A 24,358-nucleotide genomic window follows, 5' to 3' on the forward strand; every position below is an offset into this window, starting at 1 on the left:
CTGCAGGGGAATTACACCATGCCATGCAGCCAGCAGAGCTACCCGAACTCCTGGGGCTTCCCACTGCAGGGGAATTACACCATGCCATGCAGCCAGCAGAGCTACCCGAACTCCTGGGGCTTCCCACTGCAGGGGAATTACACCATGCCATGCAGCCAGCAGAGCTACCCGAACTCCTGGGGCTTCCCGCGGCTGGAGGAGTACCAAGCGGTGCTAAAAAAGCTGCAGGAGGAGTACGACACTTGGCAGTGGAAGCAGTGGGAGGATGAAATAGATCAGATACTCTGCAACGCGGAGGAAGCGCTTCGCCCCGTAGCGCCGAACTGCGCCTCACCTTCCGACCCGGAGGGTAACAGCGCTCCACCTTCCTGCCCTGCTGAGAACCCAGTCACCCTGCCCAGTCTGGAACCGAAGGCTGGCCTAGAACTTTTTTTGGCTGGTAACCACAACCTCAGAGAACCAGGTTCAGACCTGTGGGGAGGTCTCATCTGCTGAAGAAGCTGTTCCACTGCCCTGTTCTGTTGAGGAAGCTGTCTCGCAGCCCTGTTCTGCTAAAGAAGCCGTCCCGCTGCATTGCCCAGCTGAAGAAGCTGTCCCGCTGTCCAGCCCAGCTGAGGAGGCTGTCCCGCTGCCCTGTCCAGCCGAGGAAGCCGTCCCGCTGTCCGGCCCAGCCGAGGAAGCCGTCCCGCTGTCCGGCCCAGCTGAGGAAGCCGTCCCGCTGTCCGGCCCAGCCGAGGAAGCCGTCCCGCTGTCCGGCCCAGCCGAGGAGGCTGTCCCGCTTCCCTGTCCAGCCGGGGAGGCTGTCCTGCTAACCAGCCCCACTGGGGTAGTCGCCCAACATTCCAGCCCCGCTGGGGGAGTCGCCCAGTGTTCCAGCCCCGCTGGGGGAATCACCCAGCTTTCCAGTCCCACCGAGGACAGCGCCCTGACTTTCACCACCGCTGGGGGTGGTGCTCCGTCTGTCTGTTGCCCGGCGAAGGCTGCCTCATTTTCCGATACAGCGAGAGACAGCTCACACAGGGGCCCCGGGCCGCCGTTGGAGGGGGGTGCTCGCTGGCGCTCCGGGAGGAGCACCTTCTGTTATGCCGTCACCGGCAGATGGCACTGCGGCGCGGCTTCTGAGTGCAAGCGTGCATGTGACTGAACTGTTGTGGATGGACACGCGCCTTGGCTTTTGGTTTTGGTCCTCCTTCTGTTCAGACATTGGCTGATGTGCAAGGGTGTGTCTTGATTTAATCCAGGTGTCTATGTTTCAGTTTGATTGTGTTTGTTATTTAAACCCCTCGTGTGGCTGTGCACTTTGCGCAGTATTTAGGTTGAATGAGTATTTGATTGGTGAATATGTTACGTGTGCTAAGCGGTCTTGTTTTCATGTCCTGTTTCTGTTTCTTGCCTTGTATCCAGTTTCGTGTTTAAAGCTAGACCATCTGTTCCTGTCTAGACCGTGTTACCTGAGTGAATCCTGCTAAGTAAAAATGAAGACTTTGATCTGCACCTGCTTCTGCTCCAGTCCCATGTCATTACACTAACAGTCTAATCATTTTCTTTTTAGCTATAGGTGGGGTTTAGGAAGTAGAAAGGACTCAGAAGGGAAAGTGAGTTTAGTTTGTGGTTAAATGCCTATGTATCCTCATTTCTTTCATAAATCTTTATTATTATCACTGTTTACAATGTCCTGCAAACTGTAGTATGCCATCATGCCCGCTGTTTAGTCAAGTGGCAAGTACTGACATAATGAATGATCTACGGTGCAGTTCGAAGGTCCATCTCAATAAAAATTGTTCAAAGCTCTCCTTGAAAGAAACATGCACAATGACCTCTAAACCAGCCTGCCATCCATAAGACAACCTTCCCTGCATGTAACAAGTCATGACAGATCTGAGTGTGAAGAGAGATGGAGCGTGAAGTGAAGTGTCAGAGGCAGATGTCTTTGGCTGACCTGCAGAGCAGGGACGATTGCGGGAAGCGGCAGTGTCGAAGGTGTCCAGACATATTTATCATGTGTGAAAGAGGAACTCGACTCACTGTCTATCCCATTCATTCCTGTCTGTCCTACTCATAACTCACAGCTAAGTCCATGCATGGCCATGGAGAGATATAATGAAAATAATCGAGGCTGAGCAATAAATAGGCCAATAAACATCTTTACAACTTTACCCTGATTAAAAATTCCACAGGCTATGAATATGCATGATTATGCAAATTGTAAACACCCACATGTTTTCCAGCCATCCCAATCCTTTTCTCCACTACCCTGGTTAAGCTTTTACCATTTGCCAATCATTGAACTGTACAGTACTGTAGGTGAGATTAGCACCATAGCTAGCTGGCTAGTTAAGTGCTAGTAAAAGATTTTTTTCATTAGTAACTTTATACAGGTTAGCTATATACATTAGTTTAGCATGCAAGTTCAGGTGTGTAGTTCTGATTACCACAGCATGTAATATTTGCATGTAGATTCAGTGCTGTGGAGCCGTTTTTGTGAGATCACAAACAGAACCCTTATCTAATACTCGCAAGAATCAGTTTCTACAGATATACATAAATATTTAGCATCAAATGTTAAAAATCTGAAATTCTTTGTTCATTCTTTCTCATGTTATTACAATGAGACACAATCCTGACCTACACTGGGCATAATTCCTAAATGTTGTACTAATAAATAATTAAATTAAAATGCTCTTATAATTTAACAGTGCTTATGCAGTTCCTGGTCAGTAAATTTAGAAAGTGGCTAATGAGGGATTGACTGTTTAGAGCTGTTATACAGATGTTATGGTATTGGATGTTCTGCAGACATTGTGTTCCACAACATTACATGTAACTATAAATGGATAGTAATGCAATGTTTTTTTTTTTTTTTTAATTATTAAAAAATATTGGTAGCACTGACAAATTACTGTGGTATAAGAAGAACAAAACAGTTCTTGATGTGCAGCGTAGTGTGATGCGGCCCAGAGATACTGTATCCTCCCTGTTGTTGATTATTTTCCTATAACAGCACACCTCGTCACGTTTTTTTCCTTATGTAACTAGTATTGGTAACACTTTACAATAACAGTACATGAATAATCATGCACTAATACCTGAATTAAAACTTACTTAAATATGAACTAATGATGAGTTAAGGCATGTACTAATCATAATCTAATGAAGAGCTAACCGTAAGTACGAACGTGACTTATGAATTCATGTGTGAATAATGACCACCTTAAGTACATGATTGTTATATTGAATATATTAATTAAACTAAATCAAACATGTTCTTTAAGAAAGAATATAAATTAAGCATGCATAATTTCAAATTGTTTATATAATTAGCCATATGTAGCTACGTACACAAACCTCTGGATTACTTTCATAATTTACTTTCTTAATACTTTCCTTATTATTAATGCGTCTTTCCACATTCCATGAGGACGATCAATGTAAATCAGGAAAGTAATCCAGCGCCATCCAATGATGTTTGTGTACGCAGCAGCTTAATTAACCCTACGTGTTAATTAATACATTAAGTAACCAAAATGTACTCACAGGCTCTTAAGGTGGTCATTATTCTCACATGAGTTCATAAGACTCATATCGTAGTTAAGGTTAGCTCTTCATTAGTTCATGATAAGTACATGCCTTAACTAATCATTAGTTCATATTTAAGTCAGTATTAATTCAGGTATTAGTGCATGATTATTCATGTACTGTTATTGTATATTAGTGTTACTCTATTATCTAGGGCGCAGTTTTCTTGGTGACATTGTTAAGCACCCTTTGAAAATTACTACGACTTCTCTCCAAGGCTAAATGACTCATCTGGTTACATATATAACTGCAATAGACTGCCCATGAGAAGTTAGCTATTTAAAATTCTAGTTCTTCATTTCAAGGGTATGTGTTAACACCTGATAGGTGATAGAACACCAAACCTCATGGTGCTGCTCTATGATGACTATAGACAACATTTAAGATATTTTTCATTCAGTTCCCATTCAGTCCATGGATATAACTGAATTACGATAAACTAATCTCACCTCATAGATACCGTCTGGAGATGATTTAGAGCAACGAATTCCAGCACAATTCTCTTCTTAATCTTATCATCCAATCAATACTGCATTATTCCATGAAGACATCAGAAGCCACCAGATAACAATTCTTATCAGCACAGACCCAGTGACTCAACGGTTCATTACCATGTGATATTGCACCTGTATGTTTTGGCAATAACTTAATCTTTGACCTTGAATTAAATAGACGCTCTTTCTCACTCACTCTCTCTCTCCACACACACACATTTTTTAGGAATCAATTTCCAAGGCAGTAGAAGCCTGAAATTCAGTCCCTAGAGCTTCTACTGTCATTTGGAGAAGTGTGAGTTGGACAGATGGTGTTTCACAGTGCATGGTGGGGCTGGAAGCAGGGCTATTACAGCATGGAGTGTGGGGTTTATCAGCCCACCAACAACACTGCATAATTCCCATTTTCATTCATGTTTATGCTCATCATCATTACCCACTCTTGCTCCCATTCATTACGATCTGACGCCTGGCTTTTGCTAACTGCTAAGTGCTTGACACCCAACACTCTCAGACATAGCTAATATGTCATCAACCAGCCAGTAACACTAACACATTAACACGTACATGTATACAGATGTACTGCAATGCTGATGTTTTCATTAACTTTATTACTGAAATGCACACTTTTTTTTGGTCATTTGAATTACCAAGCTTCTGTGGGTTTATGACAGTCCTCTATAAAAAGCATTCATGTTCAGTGTGCACACTGCCAATTCGTTTTCATTATAGCTAGAATTAACTGTATATTCATGATGCGTTATATAAGGAATTAAACATGACAGGGCAGCCTGTTATAAGAAAAATTATCAACAATGGAAGCCCATTTCACACCAGGTCATGGAACATTATTTTTGCATTCTGCTGCTTGAAAATACAATATATGGACAAAAGTATGTGGACACCTGGCCATAACAACCATATGTGCCTGTTGAACATCCCACTCCAGATATATTTTACGTTATACCCTGCAATAATTACACAAATATTGTAGCATTTCTATATAAGAATCATAAAAATACCAGCTGGACTGAAAAAAAAACCAATAGAACCATCACAGAAATTCTAATGTTTTCCACTACAAATACCATTACAAACCATCAGCTAACCATTAAAACCGTTACTGTTATTGGTCCTTAATGATATCCTCTAGACATAACATGCCAATAATAGAAGGCAACAAAATTACCAGTAGAGATCCACAGGGGACCATTACAGTTTCCATTAAAACCAATACAATTCCCATTATAACCATTAAAACCATTACAAGTTCTATGAGAGTTTCTATAGTTCTCTTGTTCAGCAGGGTTGTTTACACTTTGACTAACATATGAGTGTATTGAACATGGTGCACATATGATTTGGTGTAAAAAAAAGGCTGAAGACGACTTCAAAATAAATAAATAAATAGCAGATGCTAATGAAATATGTTCAGGAAAATTGGAATTATTGCTGGAAAATATTCAATAAGTCAAGTTTATTTGCATAGAACTTTATGATAATTGGCGAAAACCACCCGCATCTCAGGGAAACTCGAAGACTGAGAACTTATGAATCAGTCAGAAATGTAATAAAAATACATTAATTAAGTGATTTCCTCATTGCTTTGGAAAGGTGCAGTGAATCCCACAGTAACGTTTGTATAGCAGTCATAGTTTCAAACAGTCCATTCAGTTAAATTATACGTCATCACTCAGCTCAAAAAGGTCAGCTATGTATAAACACAACTGGATTCTGTCACACTGTGATTCATCACATTTAAGCCGAAGGGTTTTATATTAATGAAGGATGTGAAAATAAAACACGTTCAGCTGACTCACTCAGACCAGTCTTACTTTTGATCTTGTGCAAGATATATGAGGAGAATGTAATTAGCAAAGTAGCTTTGGAAGCCGTGGAACCCAACACTGCATGCAGATCCCAATATTGTAAATAACACACAGTGCTGAGAGTATTCCACATTTCCTAACATACTAGAGTTAGAACAGCATCGAAGCAGCACTATCCATTAGGTACAGAGGAACAAACGAAAAAACCAACTTCAGATAAAGACTGGAGAGCAACATGTCAGTTTTAATCTTGCATACGATTTTTTAAATTATTATTTCAAAAAGGGTTGAAAATGTTTCATTTGCTAGTTTGTGCTAATTAGTAAGTTTTTGCTTGCGGTTTTTTGGGATGTATTGATTGACACTGTGGCTCACAGCCTCACAATAATATCAGTGCTTTAGTGTATTTCACCTTATAGCTAACATTAGCATACTTGATTGCTTGATTCAGCTAGGTATTGAGTTTCCTGTGTTTTCTTTTTGTTGTTTGTTTGTTTTGCTATCGTCCTTATGGTAAATTGCACTTATTTTCTGCTAGCTGTGAGAGAGAGCAACTCACCTCTACTCCAAGAAAACCGTATCCACCGCCACCTACGGTATCAAGTATTGGAGCTCATATACAGTATTGTGCAAAGGTTATAGGCACATGGAAAGAAATGCTGTAGAGCAAAGACAGCTTTAAAATAATGTAATTAAATGTTTCTACATTAAAAAAAAATACCGTAAAGAGCAGTAAAGACTAGTAAATGAAACAAAGTCAAAATTTGGTGTGACAAAAAAATAAAAATGAAAAAATAGTAGTCTCCGGTACAATTAGGGCAGTTTTATAAGGAATTGAGCTGTAAGTTCTACTGAGCATCTTGCAGAAACAGACACAGTTCTTCTGGAGACTTTGACTGTCGCACTTGCTTCTTACTTTTACAGCAAAACACAAGAGGAATTCCAAGACATCTTCCTCAGCATGTGTAACAGACATCGGTTTTACTGTGTCAAAACCTCTGACCACAATTCAAAAGGCTGAGCTTCAGCTAGCTAGTTATATCGATTGTCAGACAGCAGTTAGTTCAGGTGATCACTTGGGTGAATTGTTAAGATTGGCTTTTGAAATGGACTTGAGCATCCATCATACAAAACTTATTGGTATTACTAATAATAGTTACATACTGTAGGGTTCTAATGTTACACGCTTGCCCTTGAGTGCTCCTGTCCTTTTCTCCTTTTCTACTTTTATCTCCCCAATCATATTCTGAGATGAGTGGATAGTGCCTGGTAATTTACAAAAATTGCACGCTCCTCTGAATATCACCAAGTTTCCTTGATTTTACGTTAATTTCAGAAAGTCACGAAATCCTGGAGGGACTGCTTAATGAATGTCTGATAACAGTTTGATAGAAGCGATAGCAACTGAATGCTGTGTGAGTAGCCATAAAAGTGTTGCTGTTAGCTAATTCACAATCTAACAGCTTTACAGCATAGCGGATTCTAAATAGGAAGTGGTGCAGAAAAGCTTGTGTTGTGGTCCATGTGCTCTAAAAAAAATGCAATGGTTATCAGTAGCGCTTTTATTCTTTTCTGGCTTTCTCGTAAATGAGCTTGTAAATTGTAAAACTTCTCTTTTTGAAACAGACCCACTAATGAGTGTTTAGTCTTTTATGTTCCACTGGTGCTGCAAAGTTCTCAGGATCAAACATATCTTTAAAGCACACACATTTAAACAGTAGACCTGACTGAGCATTTCAATAAGTTCATGGACTTTTATATATAATGCACACATGAGTTTTTACCCCTTCGTTTTCGCTCCTCACTCTGTCTCTTCCTCTCTCTCTTACTCTCTATGTGTATATTACAACTGAGACAAGACAAAAGTGTTTTTACGGCAGGTGAGCTACTCCAGCAGTTATGAAATGGTTCACTACCAGCTTGGTGCCAACATAACATCTTGTAACAACTCGTACATGTGGTGGAGCAGCTTTGGTTTATGTGAAGTTCAAGCAGAGAAGAAATTATTCACTGAGATAAATCACACTGACAACCCACATTCATCTACATGCTAGTCTGTGACTATGTACAATTTTCATGTAAAATTGGAAATAAACAAAAAGTTTGAGAATTTTCAAATATTTAAAACAAAGAAAGTGAATGGTCCATATCTTGAATATTTATTATTCAAGATTCTGCAAAATTTCTAGGTCCCTGTTTAAATGTAAGGCAAATTAGTGATACGGACCGTGTTGGCTGCTTTGTACAAAAGGTCAGATTTTCCTTATGCCTAATCTCTTCTACTGAAGCATGTGTTCAGATGACACTCTGATGGATTTGATCTAAAATGGATCATAAAGTTTTGCGCAAACTTGTGGACTCCATGCCAGCTCGAGTGCACATTGTCATAAAAGCAAAAAAGGGACATACCAAATACTAGGAAACTCTGAAATTCATATAAATATTTCAAAGATTCTACTCACCAAGCACAAGACGTCCATGGACGTTGTTTATAGTCGGCCCGTCATGGCCATTATTTAGCCCAAAAATAGTCATTGAAAGTTGTCCTTCGTTTAGTCCGTCTGACTTGGTCTAAATTTATCCCAAGTTGGACATGTTTTTTGGACCACATATAGCCCTAATACAACCATGAAAATAGGATCACAGCAAGTGGAGCATTATATCGTGAAGAAAACGTGTGATGTTTTGTCTACTCTACACCCACATCAATCTTTCTGAACATTTTTGGAGCATAATCACTGCTGTTCAAAAACTTCAATATAGTCATATATAAATAAATATAAATATGTTTAAAATATGCCATACAAATATTTTTATATAATCGATTATATATTTATTAGTTTAGTATGAAATTCCCTCTTTTCGTTTCCACAGACTGAAGTTCCTTGTGGATCTATGGTGGAGTGGTGTACAAGTCTGCTTACGTCATCTGGCTTTTACTACTCAAGACGTGCTCAGAGAAAATTCTGAAGTCTTTTATATTGTACATACAATAACATGTGGCAGGAAGGTCATGCCATGCCGCATTGATGCAGTAATTTGTGCAAAAGGAGCCCTGACGAAGTATTGCCTGCATAAATGAACATACTTTTCAGAAGGTTGACAATTCTGTATTATAAATTCTTTATTCTAATATTTTGAGATATTGGATTTTTGATTTCCATGAGCTATAAGCCGTAATCATCAAGATTAAAACAAAAAAAGGCTTGAAATATTTCATTTTATGTGGAATGAATCTAGAATGTATGAAAGTTCCACTTTTTGAATTCAATTACAGGAAAAAAACGAACTTTTCCACGATATTCAAATGTTTTGAGATGCACCTGTATAATTTACTGATCCTGAGGGAAACTGTTTAAATTTTATACCGTATTTATCAATGAGACTGAAATACACAGGCTTGAGAATTTGGCTTTAATCTATTTTGCACTGGTTAAATTGTGTATGCCACTTTGTCTAGTGATGGTCTCTCAATGTCAAAGAGCGTTTCTGTTTTCAAAGCATAACAGAAGACAGTTGTAATGTAATTAATTTGATAGGAACCTCATAAGAATTCAGCAATTGCATCAGAAAAGTCTGAATATGGTACACCACATGTCTGACCTTGTCTGACTTTGTCTGAGTGCTGTGCCTGGGCGAAGAGGAAAAGACACACACACACACACACACACAGGTGGTTTTCACACTGGGCACGTTTGCTGTGGTCCGAATCCGAGTGCGACAGTCTCACTTAGTTCTATCAAACCCCAGGGCATTTGCGTTCATGTTTACGCCATCACAAACGTGCATAGATAACACAACACAACTCACCATATATATATATATATATATATATATATATGTATATATATATATATACACACATGTATATATATATATATATATATATATATATATATATATATATATATATATATATATATATATATATATATAGAGGGGGAGAGAGAGAGAGTTTTGTTTAACTGCTCCTGGATGTTTTCTTCACCCCATATCTGAATAAGGCTCCTCAGCTCTTCTGTGTCCCACAACGTTCCTCTGCCACTCATGGTAAACTATGGAAGCTGTGGAAACGCACACATTATCGGCCGTCATCAGCTAAAACACATATGCAGGTTACTTTACTTCCTGAACATGTGCGGACCCAAGGACGAGTTGCGTTTACATTCACGGGGTTTGAGGCACAGTTGTAATGCAACCAAACTCAGACCACCTCCTACTGGTAGAGTTGGGTTCAATACGGTGGTGCGCTTCCTGGTCCTCAAGACAGCTTTCAACTGAACAATTGTTCATGCAAACCGTGCTCTGTTTTGGTCTAAACTATCAGTGTAAAAGCCCACTTAAATGTACATTAATAACTCCTGGTAATAATCCAAGTGAAAGTTTTAGTTGCAAAACAAACACAGTTTTGTTCATTAATTGCAGTCATTTTTGTGCATTTGTGTACTTTATCACATATATGTTCTGAAGATTTTGAGATTTTTTTACTCAAAATGGAAAAAGTGCTATGTAGTTGAGGCTGATGATTATTTATGACAAATGATGATGATGATGATTAATTAATAATAATTTTCTTAATACATCCATTAATAGCCTATGTCATCTGAAAATGAAACTTATCCAATGAAAAAGGGATGAACCTTGCTCGTAACGAGTGAGTTTTGGATGATATTTCCTCCATCATAAGCGCAATATTGCTTGTCGCCGTGATGTTATTAAACCCGTATGGATACTTCAGCTGTAATAAGAGGGATTGTTTCTGTGAGTTGAGGCTGCTGGGTGATTGGTATGCAGCTCAGCAGGTGTGAAGATATTACCTGAATTATACTTCCATTCGTGAGTCATTGTGTCCCACTGGGTGTGTGCTGAGGTGAGCATTTAAATCACCCCAGAGACATGCAGTGTCTGTGACCTTGCTGTTACACAAACACACCCGTGTCGAGGTATTCAAATGGCTGCATGTGAAAACAGGCGATTTTACTATTTTCTATTCAGCCATTATTGATTTTGCACTAAGGCATGTAGTATGCTCATGAATAGTGGTTAGATTAGTTTCAAGCAAAAATCCCAGAGCTGCCCTGACATCCAAATCCAGATTCACATTAAATCAATGAACTGTGCAACATTCAATTAATATGCATTCCGTAACACCATTGGAATTCCCTTAGAGGAGCTCTTGGAAAGAAAACAATGGCTATATGTCTATCTAGATAGAGCTATGCTTTGTAGTCATGCACTCTGTCCTTAGTTTGAAGCTTGGATTTGAGGGAAGAATTATTTTGGCTGCTCATCATGGGACGCTGGATGCAGGTAGGGGGGCGAGTGAGCTATAATCCGTGGAAAACAGGCTTTATGTGAGAGCAGTCTACACTGCGTGCCTAGAATGTAAAAATGTTTTCAAATAAAAGACATTACACTCACAGGGCTGTATTCACAGTTGATTTATGCATATGTAGTGAGGAGTAAACACTGAAACTACACACATAGTTATTCAGACCTTAGACGTACCTGTGTAGTTAGGTGCTACTTGGACATCTGCGCTGAAGTTACTCTCACAGAGAGGAATTGGCCATAAGCAGGGGCGTGTTCTCAATTATGCACTTAAAAGCAAGTGCTTTGTGTTTAAAGGCAGTGGTCTATACACTACTAGAAATCTCCATCATGGACAATTCACCTCAAGAAAAATCTGACAGCCAGATAATTTTAATAATCTGAATAGGCCAGACAGAATATCTACTTAAGTGCCTCTGTAAGCTATCTCTGAATATGAAAAACTTTCCCAGAGTAAATCTATCATGCACTGAACTTAAGTCATCAACTCTGACCACAGCCCACAGTGAACAGCCACAGTGAAGACATGATCAACAATACTGTACATGAAAAATCCATTTGGAGCAAACAGTGACACCTTTTACAATGGGACTAACAGGCACAATGCCATACCTCCTTTACAATGACTAATAGGCACATAGATCATGTCTATTTTACTAGGACTGACAGAGACTACACAAAGACTAACGAGTACAGAGGCCATGGCTCCTTCTCTACAACTAACATGCACAGAAGCCATGACTCCTTCACTGGCACTGACAGGCTCAGAGGCCATACCTGCTTCATTGGGACTAACGGAAACATAGGCCATGACTCCTTTACTGGCACTGACAGTCACAAAGCACACACCTCTTCACTGGGCGAATGGACACAGAGGCCGTGCCACCTTCAGTGGGCCCTATAGGCACAGATGCCACGCTTTCTTCACTGGCACTGACAGACAAAGTGGCCATTCCCCCTTCACTTAGACTAACAGGCACAGAGGCCATGCCTGCTTCTCAGGGACTAACAGGCATATAGGCCAGCATCCTTCACTCAGACTAACAGACACAGAGGTTATGCCTACTCCACAGGGACTAACAGACACATAGGCCACACCTCCTCCACAGAGACTAACAGACACATAGGCCACACCTCCTCCATAGGAACTAAGAGACACATAGGCCATACCTCCTCCACAGGGACTAACAGGCACAGAGGCCATGCATCCTTTACTGGGACTAGCATGCACAGAGGCCACACCTCCTTCACAAGTACTGACTGGGCACTTTACAAATTTGCATTCTCTGTAATAATAATAACAAATTCTCAGTAATAAATAAAAATATATATGTCACCTCTCTGCTGACAATAAAATACCAGTAAACCAAAGAGAGCATTGTTTCCAAACAAAACCATTACAACACATATTATTACATCATACTCAAAGTAGCAATAATAACTTGCAAGAAGGACTTGAAGGTAGCATAACAGCACAACATTTCTTCATTGGGACTGACAGGTATAGACTCCGCAAAAGTTAAAATAAAGCAAGAATACTAGTGAAAGAAAAAGAAAAGGAAATTTTCCACACCTGCCAGAAGATGCTGTCAATAGTGCTGCCGAGAAAGCCTTCTCTGGTGTCAGACGAGAGGAGCTTAGGTCCAAGTATTGTCACAAACTCGTCAAAATCCACCTGTCCATCACCTGCAGCAAAAAATACGTTTGAAAACTGTGACTTCTTTCCCACTAATGATGCAACCTATAAACTTCAACATTCATAATGTAATAATAATTTCTCAAGTTAGACAGTTATTTGCCCTTGCTGGCACAGTGCACATCTAACTGCTGTAAAATACCACATAACCTAAAGGCAAATTTCATTTTGCTATTAATACCACATATCCCACATGAACTCATTATACCTGGTGGTTCTAGCCCAGCCAACTTCTAGTCCTTTGTGCCTAGTGCTATGGGAGGAAGAGTCACCCAGCATGAACTTACCTTCTAGAACAAAGGACTTTATGAAATCCCAACCTGACATCTACACTAGAAGGTCTACACTCCTCAAAATCTCAGTGTAACCTCTAGTGTTTCCCTTGCCATAACATGACTGTAGAGGCATCATCAATATTTAAAGAAACAATGGATATTTATATATTATTTAGTGCTTTCATATTTGTAGTGTTTTAGGGTTTATTTAAATTGAACCCTGGTTTGTTTTCCTCCTTGGGGCACAAATCATGCTCAAGTGCAAACCAAAACAAGCGAGGCGAAAGGTGGTATTTCGCCTCGCTTCCATATATATATATATATATATATATATATATATATATACACACACACATATTACTGTGTGTGTATATACATATACACACACATATTACTGTGCAACAGTCTTAGGCGTATGCAAAGAAATGCTGTGCAGCAAAGATGCCTTCATACATAACGAAATTAAATGTTTCTACAGTAAACAGAAATACATGAAACAAAGTCAATATTTGGTGTGTCGAGCATTTGCTTTAAAAAAAATTATTAGTAATCTCAGGTTCAGTTTGCGCAGTTTTACAAGGAAATTAGCTGGTATGTTTTATTGAGCATCTTTCACACTTACTTCTTATTTTTGCAGCGAAATCCAGAAGCCTTCATTATGTTTTTTGTCTGAAAACTGGACTATTACATTATATGCTGCTTTCTTTAATGACATACAAACAAGCGAAAAACATGCATGTATACATATATATATATATACACACACACACATGCATACAGTACTGTGCAAAGGTGTTTGGCACTGTATTTTTTTGTGTGTGTGTGTGTGTGTGTATATATATATATATATATATATATATATATATATATATATGTATACACACACACACACACACACACACACACACACACACTAATACTGGCAATATTGATAAATATAAGCAAAGAAGGCTGAGAAAAATTGTCTTTATTATTTAACCTTTTCATCTTTTGTTAAAATTTTTTTTAACAAAAACACTCCGCTCTCATGGATATCAAAGAACAAATGTTTATAAAAAAAAGTTATATAGGTGTGCAACAATTATTGGCACCCCATGAATTCATACGAAGAAGTATATGAATATATTTGAAGTATATTTCCATTGATAATTTAATTTTTTTTAGTACATCTGGGTAACTAAGAACAGGAAATTGTTCAACCATGACTTCCTGTTTCACAGGGATATAAATATGAGGTAACATGTAGGACAAATTCTTAGTCATTCATAACAATGGGTAAGCCCAAGGAACACAGCTGTGATGTGCAGCAAAAGCTTGTTGAGGTTCACAAAATGGGAAGAAAATTGGGTTCATTTCCAGTTGAAAGGGTATGCTGTGGCTGCCATTCCTATCTCCCAGTTTTATTGTTTTTATTGCTTTCAAATGATTAGCGTGTTACCTCAAGTGGTTGTGGGGTTTTGGAGTCTTTGAAGTCCTTAATGTGACTCAACCTACTGATTTGCGGAATCACATCTGTGTTTTTGGACTTCTGTTTTTAACTCTGAGCTTTACCTGCTGGAATCTACCCTTTCCATGGCTTTAAGGTACACTGCTTACCTTAATAGGAACTACTATTTGGCAAATGACTGCTATGAACTTAGCCGAAATGTTGGATTACTGCGACCTAAGTGCTATGTGCATCGCTCTTCAAGGCTCTCTTTTACACACTCTTCATCTGATGCCATCACTGTCCCTTCATATCACTACAAATCTCATAGACTGCTGTGCACTGGTGTTAATTTTAACAACTCTGTGCGCTTAAATGCACAGAGTTTTCTCCGTTATCCTCTGAGTCCCCGCATCAGTGAAGTTGGCGCTTTTTAATGCACGCTCTATAAACAACAAGGCTGTAATTTTATCGGATATTATCACAGAAGGAAAACTTGACCTTGTGTGCTTAACTGCATAAACAGTCTGATGGACTTTTGTTTAATGAACTTACTCCTACTGGTTACCGGTTGCTCGATCTGCCGTGACCCTCTATCAGAGGGGGTGGCATCATTGTACTGCACAATCAACTATACAACAAGAGTCACGTGGCTATTCCTAAGTTTGATTCGTTTGAACGTCATTCTGAGTTCCCCCGCACCCCTCACTAAGTACTGCCATCAGAATTTGCAGATCTTCTGTCTATGTTGAGCCTCAAGCTTGAGATAATTCTTTAACATTTAACATGCATGTGGACATTAAAGACTGCAATGACTAAGGATTTTCTGTCTTTACTGGAGTGCTTTGATTTGAAACAGCTTGTTGACTGTGCTACACATAATAAAGGTCACACATTAGACCTTGTGATTACAAATGGATCACTTGTGTCTCAGCTGTCCACTGCTGATTTAGGGCTGTCTGAACATTATCTTTTTTATTATGGAACTCCCTCACACTAGCATCTCCTCTTGTGTTAATTATCTATTAATAATCCACTACTATTAATTATCGCAAATGGAAATCCATTGATCTCTATGATTTTACTGACTTTGTTGACTCTTCTTTAAGTTGTTTTTCTCCATTTGACCCTCTGGAGGTCAAAATCTCCACGCTCAATACTGTTCTCTTGTCTGGCTTGGATTCATTTGCTCCTATCAAAACAAGGTCGGTCTCTTTTGCTTGTTCTGCTCCCTGGTATAATGATGAGCTGCACACTAGGAAGGCAGCTTGTCACAAAATGGAGCGAAGGTGGTGTCTATCTGGCCTGAAAGTACATCACCAGGCTTAGAAAGACCATTTGCATGAATATAAGGCTGAAACTGTATCCGTTAGGTCCCGTTATTTCTCTCAGATCATTGTCAATAATCAAATAAATCCCAGAAAACTGTTTCATACCAAATCGCTCAGCTGTAACAGTTCCCCTACTGTGCTTGCTTCAGCCCACCTTTGTAATAGATTTCTTGATTTCTTCAGCACCAAGATTGTCTCTACTGCTTCCTCTTTTAATATTTCTTATATCTCTGGCACTTTTCTCTCATATTTCTCCCCACTTGATGTGGTTTCAGTTGGAAATGAGGTATCACAAATGAAAGCTGCCACTTCCATAGTTGATCCTATTCCAACCTATTGTTCAAGTCATGTTTTGCTTCAATGTGTCCTGTTGTCCTGAGTATAATAAATGACTCCCTGTGTACTGGTGTAGTGCCAGCAGCATTTAAAACTGCTGCTGTAACCCCTGTACCTAAAAAGACAAATTTAGACTTGGACAATCTTAACAACTTTCGTCCCATTTCTAATCTTCCCTTCCTTGCAAAATTCTGGAACGTACTGTGGCCTCTCAACATACACTCACCTCACTGTAAACAATCTTTTTGAGCCCTTTCAATCTGGTTTTCGCAAACTCCATAGTACTGAAACAGCATTAGTTAAAGTCACAAATGACTTGTTAATGGCTGTCTTTCAATTCTGATTGTTCTTGATCTTAGTGCTGCTTTTGACACTGTAGATCATTCTCTCCTATTCACTCGTCTTGAAACACTATTTGGTGTTACCAATACGGCTTTAAACTGGTTCAAATCCAATTTCTTGGATCATCAGCAGTTTGTTTCCTTGGATGGATGTTTGCAATTGTTTGATATCTATGAGAGTAGAGTATTTTTTTTTTTGAAAATTTTAAACAAAAGTTCAAAAGGTTAAACAATAAAAACAGCCTTCTTTCCTCATATTTACCAAGGGTGCCAATATTAGAGGGCACTGTACCTATTGTCTCTCATTTTACAAAAATCAATCTGAGTGTGAAGTTCATCTTGTGTGGTAGTGATGTAAAACCCCACAATGTTTAAACAAATCTGTATTGTGCCTATGCAATTCAATCAGCAGGTTACAGCGACATGCACTCAATGCCTGTCAGATTCTATCTGTCATTACAGGACAGATCTCTCCAAAAGCAGAAGTGAGATCCAAAAAGGTAGAATTCTATATTTATTTATACCACAGTGCTGTTGAATTATCAATCCTGTTTGGTCATAAGGTGTTATTTTATTTTCCATAACAGCAGCTCTCACAGTTCCAGCTGCAAAGCAAATTCCAGGTTTATAACAAAGCACTCATTCTAATACACTTTCGTATTCGATTTATAAGTCTAATAAAAATTGTAAATAAAAGTTTTTGTTATTTAACAAAGAAAAATATATAATCGTTGATAATGTAAAGCATAAAGTTTAACATTTTTGAAAGAAGTCTCCAGTGTCAGCACTGTAAGTCAGAAGTAAAGTGTTTCCTTTACATTTTCTGACACGGAAAAGTCTCTAGGTCAGATATCTTGCACTTTCAGTTTCTCAGGAACATCCATCCATTTTCACAGTCCATCCATTTTCCATACCATTTATCCTACACAGGGTCACGGGGAGCCTGGAGCCTATATCAGTGAACTCTGGGCACAAGGCTGGGGATACCCTGGATGGGGTGCCAACCCATCACAGGGCACAATCGTATACGTGTTCACACACCCATTCACACACTACAGACAATTTGGAAATGCCAATCAGCCTACAATGCATGTCTTTGGACTGGGGGAGGAAACCGGAGTACCTGGAGGAAACCCCTAAATCAGAACATACAAAGTCCACGCATACAGGGCGGAGGCGGGATTCGAAACCCCAACCTCGGAGGTGCGAGGCAAACATGCTTTCCACTAAGCCACTGAAGAAAAAAGCTAAAAATTTAAGTGAAGAATTGAGGCTGGTGAGGAAATGACTGTTTATATCTTCTATAGTGTAAGTGATAACAGAAACAGGACATTGCACAACATTAAATGGAACTGTAAATACAACCCCAATTCTAAAAAAGTTGGGACAGTAAGTAAAATGCTAATAAAAACAAAGAGAAGTGATTTGTAAATGTACTTTGACTTTTAAACTACTTAAACAAAAAACGTATAAAGAGAAGGTATTTGATGTTTTACCTAATCAACTGCATAGTTTTTTGAAGATAAATGTTTATTTTGAAATTGATGCATGCAACACATTCCGAAAAAGTTGGGACAGGGGCAATTTAGGACTAACAGTGATGTGACCAGTTGAAATAATAAGGAGATGTGAAACAGGTGAGGCAATCGTCTAATCATAGTATATAAGGAGTCTACAAAAAAAGCCTAGTCCTTCAAAAGCAATGATGGGTTGAGGCTCGCCAATCTACCAACAGAAGTGTCAGCTCATAATCCAGCACATTGAGAACAACATTTCCCAAAGAGGAATCGGTAGGATTTTGAGCATTTCACCTTCTACAGTACACAATATATTAAAAGATTCAAGGAATCCGGTCAAATCTCAACGCATCATGGGCAAGGCTGAAAACCTCTTCTGAATGTGTGTGATCTCCGATCCCTCAGACGTCACTGTCTTAAAAACTGTCATGAGTCTGTAATGGATATCTTGACATGGGCTCGGGAATACTTTGGTAAACCTTCGTCAGTCAACACCATTCGCCGTTGCATCCACAGATGAAAGTTAAGGCTTTACTATGCAGAGCAGAAGCCATACATCAACACTGTCCAGAAGCGCCGCTGACTTCTCTGGGCTCGGTCTCATCTGACATGGACAGTAGCACAGTGGAATCGTGTTTTGTGGTCAGACAAGTCGACATTTCAAATAGTTTTTGGACAAAACAGATGTCGTGTTCTCCAGGCTACAGAGGAAAATCACCATTCAAGCTGTTATCAGTGTCAGGTCCAAAAGCCAGTGTCTGTCATGGTATGGGGGTGTGTCAGTGCACATGGCATGGGTAACTTGCACATCTGTGAGGGCACCTTTAATGCAGAAAGATACGTACACATTTTGGAGCAACATATGCTGCCGTCCAGACGTCATCTTTTTTTTACAGGGACGTCCCTGCATTTTCCAGCAGGACAACGCTAAACCACATTCTGCCTGGATTAGAAGCGCATGGTTGCAAAAGCAGAGAGTGCAGGTGCTAGCATGGCTTGCCTGTTTTCCTGACCTTTCTACGATTGAGAATGTGTGGTGCATTATGAAGTGCAAAACAAGGCAACGAAGGTCCGTGTATACTTGCGCAGCTGAAGAAATGCATAATGGATGAATAGGGAAAAATTTCTCCTACTAAACTTAACCAACTGGTGTCGTCAGTGCCAAAAGGTTTAATAAGTGTTATTAAAAGAAAAGGTGATGTTACACAGTGGTAAATAGTCGACTGTCCCAACTTTTTTGGAGTCTGTTGCAGTCATCAGATTTTAAATGAGTGTATATTTTCAAAAATAAATTACCTTCACAAATTAAAACATCAAATATGTGTTTTTCATGTGTTTTTAATATAGTACAGGGTGAATAGAATTTTCAAATGACTCTTTTTGTTTTTTTCTTTTTGCATTTTCCATACTGTCCCAACTTTTTCAGAAATGGGGTTGCAGATAAAAAGTACGATGTGTCGTTCTTAATAAATAAATGAAAATTAGTACTGGCACATTGCTGTGGTATAAGAGGAATAAAACACTTAGGAACATGCTGATTTCGGAAAACAATCAACTTCAGGATGGTAACGTTAACTGCACTTTCCATCACACCATTCCACCCTTGATTATTTTCCTGTTTTATTCCTTAAATATCTAAAGAATTCTCCAGACTTCCAAGCTACACTGACTTTATTGCATAGCACAAATGAGGGGTATGGCTCCATATGCAGATCTCTTATCACAGAAATAAGGCTGGTCACAATATTAGGGCTGATAAAGGATACTGTGAGATACAGAGGAAAGAAGACAGACTGGGAGATTTCAGAGAATCAAAGGCAGAGAGATAGACAGTCTGAAAGGGGATTAAGTAGAGCAGAAGAGAGAAACTCACCATCCATGTCCAGGCGTTGCATAATGATAGCTAGCTCCACCTCGCTAGGCATATAGCCTAGTGAGCGCATGGCCACGCCCAGCTCCTGTTTTGAGATGAAACCGTTCCCATCCCTGTCCAGCACCTGGAATGCCTCCCGAATCTCTGCACACATGGAGAAACATAAACAACATTTTCTCCAGATCTAATACAATTAGTGTAGATTTGGTCGTACATACACACAAATAAGTGACATAAACAGATTTGCTGTAATGGCTTGCATGTAGATTTACTTAAACTTCACTATTTAATGTCACAGTAAACAGTTTATTTTTTAAAATTTTCATTTACCTCATTATGCTATTACTTAGCATAATTGGGTATAACTTATATATGCTATTCAGTATAAACATCTGGCAACATCAGCTGCATTGTGAAGTAGCTACCTAGCTAGTTTACTTAAAAGTTGATTGTCAGACTAATTTTTTCAATTCTGTAATTAGAACCAGTAGCATTGTATGCTATCTAATGTTAGGTAAACAATTGTATTGTGTAATTAAGACTGCTAAGTTTGCTAGCAGGATAGCTAATGTAAGGCAAACCATCTTGTGTAATTAGAACGAGTCGTAATTTTCACTAACTCATCTAAGATAACCTATTTTACTTTGTAATTAAAACCAGTAGCTAAATTCACTAGCTCTTGCTAGGCAAAATTGTATTGTATAATTAACATCAGTAGCTAAGTTCAGTAGCAAGCAAGCTAATATATGGTAAACGATTGCATTGTGTAAATAAACCTAGAGCTGTGTAGCTAATGCTACCTAAACTATTGTATTGTGTAATCATGTAGTCAAATGGTGTCCTATGTGCCCCAGAATTCTGTTAACACACATTAAGTAAACTTTTCAAAAGGTTTTATGTAGTCAGAACTCATTTTCCCAAGGCTCTATTAACTTTATTACCTTTTAAAATACACTAGCTTATATACACTGTCCTATACACTGGATTAAATTAGATACATGATACATGATGTCATCAGAGTTAGATTTAAAGACATACTATGTTAGTTTTCACCTAAGGAAGCTATGAACTTTTGTGGTACCATGACTCCAAACATTTGTTTAGTTCCTTCAAGTCTAGGCCAATTATATTGAGCACTATACGGCAGTGCTGGGGAACAGAGTTCCCACTATAACACATGTCATATTAAAGTGAATACAGAGCTGGAAACATGTTTTTCATGTTCCCATTATGTGCTATATAAAGCTGGGGAACATAGGATCCTTTGTCATGAGTTCATTATGTGCCATATAAATTTGGAGAACATCGGGCCCTGGAAGCAAAGATACGCTAACAGTCAAATTTGCTAGCAAGCTAGCTATTGTGAGGTAAAATGTCCATCCATCCATCTTCTACCGCTTATCCTTTTCAGGGAAACGGGGACCCTGGAGCCTATCCCAGGCAGCATCGGGCACAAGGCAGGCTACACCCTGGACAGGGTGCCAGCCCATCACAGGGCACAATCACATACACACTCACACATTCATACACTACGGACACTTTAGACATGCCAATCAGCCTACCATGCATGTCTTTGGACTGGGGGAGGAAACCAGAGCACCCGGAGGATGCAAACTCCGCACATGCAAACTCCGCACACACATCAACCAGGAAATGAGCAGGCTTGTTTGATAAACAGTTTTAGTGATGCTCAAATTTAACATGTTTTACTATTTCTGGGACTCTGCAAAGTCAGAATGTTCGTAACTGATTAACTGACATCCAGCAAATATTAGTAAATAATAGTTTGTGCTGCTTGTTCACGGCTCCCTTTTGGAGCAGATTCTCTACACGGCAAAGGGGCAAACACAATAACAACGAGAACACCATCCATCTTTCCACTCAGCTCCCATACTTCTCCTCATTACCTTTTTTTTTTTTTTTAAAGCCCATTAAAAAACGCCCCAGTGACGTGATTGGAGTGGAGTGGCAGTGCCATGTGCTTTGTGCTGTGATTATAAGAGCCCTTCCTGCTCTTGGCAAAGCCTACGGGAATCTCAGAATCTCATCATTAACGTGGCCTATGAGGCGATCTCATCTCTCCTTCAACTCCTCCAGCTTTCTACATGCCTCTCTAATCAGGTGATTCAATCATGCTCTTCAAAACAAAGATTTGCATGAAATGCAGCTTTGTCTCTGTGTACTGAAGACTGGCTTTTGCTCAAATATGTACTTTTAAATATTGTTGTTTACTCTTTCCACCAGTTCATGTGATCTCATCACATTAAATGGTTGTGGATACAGATCAGGTAAAGTGAGATATATGGGGTCAGAAAACTGCAGATAAGCACAATATATACACACCAGGCTACAGGAGCCTTGCACATCTTTTGCTGGTCTTTGAAAATTAAACAACACCTCCCCCCTGCCCATAATGCCATTATGAATTATACTGTCATTTATTATTTAAATAAGGTTGTTATAGGGCTATAAGATTTTATGGACATCTCATCATAAACCACAATTAAGATTGGTCACGGTGTTATGATTATTTTATTTTCCCCATTATCCATATGGAGTTAGCATTAGACAGACAGACAGACAGAATAGCAGTCTTGATGGCACTGCACTTGATAGCACTATCCATCAATTGCAGAAAAACCCCAAAATACACAACTGTCAGCATGATGTGCGCAGTATAAATCTCAAAACTATAAATTGTATCCGATCGCCTGTAATGATAATTACGATAATTGACTTATTGTACAATATGTGAACGTGACCTTAGTCATTTTCGCTGACCTCGAGATTGCCCATTGTGTTTACATGCGTGTTTGTTTAAATAAGAATGAATGTCACCAACATTTTAGCCATACGCGCTGCTTCCGTCCTCTTGTCTGCTCTAGGGCTTTCAAATTAAAATTCGAACTTCGAATATCCATCAAATTGAAGATAAAAATGCACATTTGAATGCAAAAACGGTGTGCACTCGAATGTAAGATGTGTAGCAAGCACTAGCACCGATTTGAATTAAAACATACTATTGAAAAAATTATGCAAGATATTAACAATGCACTAACAATGTTTTTTTGGAGAAGAAAAATCTAGAAAGAATAGTTCTAGTGATTAAAATAATCCAGCCATAGTCAATAATGTCGAGGGTTGAGCCGCTTAAACTGCGTGAGCTGAACAGTGAATGAACCGCTGTAAACTAAAGCGCTTTACTAGCGGGTTAATTAACTCACCCAGACGCCTCCTATATACATATGAGATTAATCAGACATATACACAAAGGAAAGGAAAATAATATTCTGAAGATAAAATGAAATATTCAGAACATGCACTGAAGGAAGTAATCAGCCAAAATGTAGTCATGTGAAGCAGCTGAATCCAAATGCAAAGACATGTTTGGCTAACATAGCTAACAAGCAAGGCAAAACTATAGCAAGCAGCTTAGTCCAGCAGATTACATTCAGGGTAGTATATGGAGAAATGAACTATCTGACTGTGAGACTATATTTGATATAATAGTATCAAAAAGTATAAGGTGAAAGAAGGCATTCAGAAAGATTAAATGTTCTGCAGCCCAGCAAAATAAAACCCAGCAATTTAATTTAATCTGTTACTATATAATGGGTTAATGTATAGAATACTAAAAGCTAGAGCTGGCTATGACACACACACACACACACACACACACACACACACACACACACACACACACACACACACACACACACACACACACACACACACACACACTCACCATCAAGCTCTTCAGTGGAGATGTGGGATAACTGTTCCTCACTGATCTCAGAGAGTGAGTGGGTCAGGAAGTTGTCTGTGTACAGCAGCCCTGCTCTCACATGGTGAAAAGGCATCTTCACCCTGAAACACACACAAAACATTTTGAAACATACAATCTATACAAATGCAAACCTCACACACACATACACACAAAGTAGTGGCATACCACACAGCAAAACATTGCAACATTTAAAACCTACCAAAGAAGTAATGAGAATGGTATGAAAATTGAGGCTGGGGCTTGTACTGTATCATTCTTGTATCGTTCTGAACACTAATAGTTTCATTGCTAAGATATTGATATTAGGTGTTATGCTCCTGTCGGAAATCACAACCAGTCATCACTGCCTCCAACCAAAACACTACAACGCTCGTGGTTGCTAGAAATCCCTATACAATCCTCATAAATGAAGGCTAAAGAAAAAAACAGAGAGATAGATAGATAGATAGAGAGAGAGTGTGTGTTAGGGGAGTCGCATGTGTGAATACACTCGCTGTCAGGATTTTTTTTTCTTTTTCTTTTTTTTTTTTTTTTTTTACAAATCAC

At 39.1% G+C, this 24,358-nt stretch overlaps 1 protein-coding gene across 1 annotated transcript in view; it reads right to left on the reverse strand.

Moving 5' to 3' along the window:
• The window catches only part of caln2 (calneuron 2), a 56,892-nt gene that overhangs the window by 19,435 nt on the left and 13,099 nt on the right, over positions 1–24,358 (reverse strand). Inside the window, exons 2-4 of the mRNA XM_047161629.2 lie at positions 23,771–23,892; positions 20,026–20,169; positions 12,804–12,916 (exon numbers count right to left, since the gene is read on the reverse strand). Of these exons, the coding sequence (XP_047017585.1) occupies positions 12,804–12,916; positions 20,026–20,169; positions 23,771–23,885 (372 nt within the window). The 5' untranslated portion in view covers positions 23,886–23,892. The remainder of the gene's footprint in view (positions 1–12,803; positions 12,917–20,025; positions 20,170–23,770; positions 23,893–24,358) is intronic.

This window comes from Ictalurus punctatus, chromosome 18, assembly GCF_001660625.3.
Source record: "Ictalurus punctatus breed USDA103 chromosome 18, Coco_2.0, whole genome shotgun sequence".
Lineage (NCBI taxonomy): Eukaryota > Metazoa > Chordata > Actinopteri > Siluriformes > Ictaluridae > Ictalurus > Ictalurus punctatus.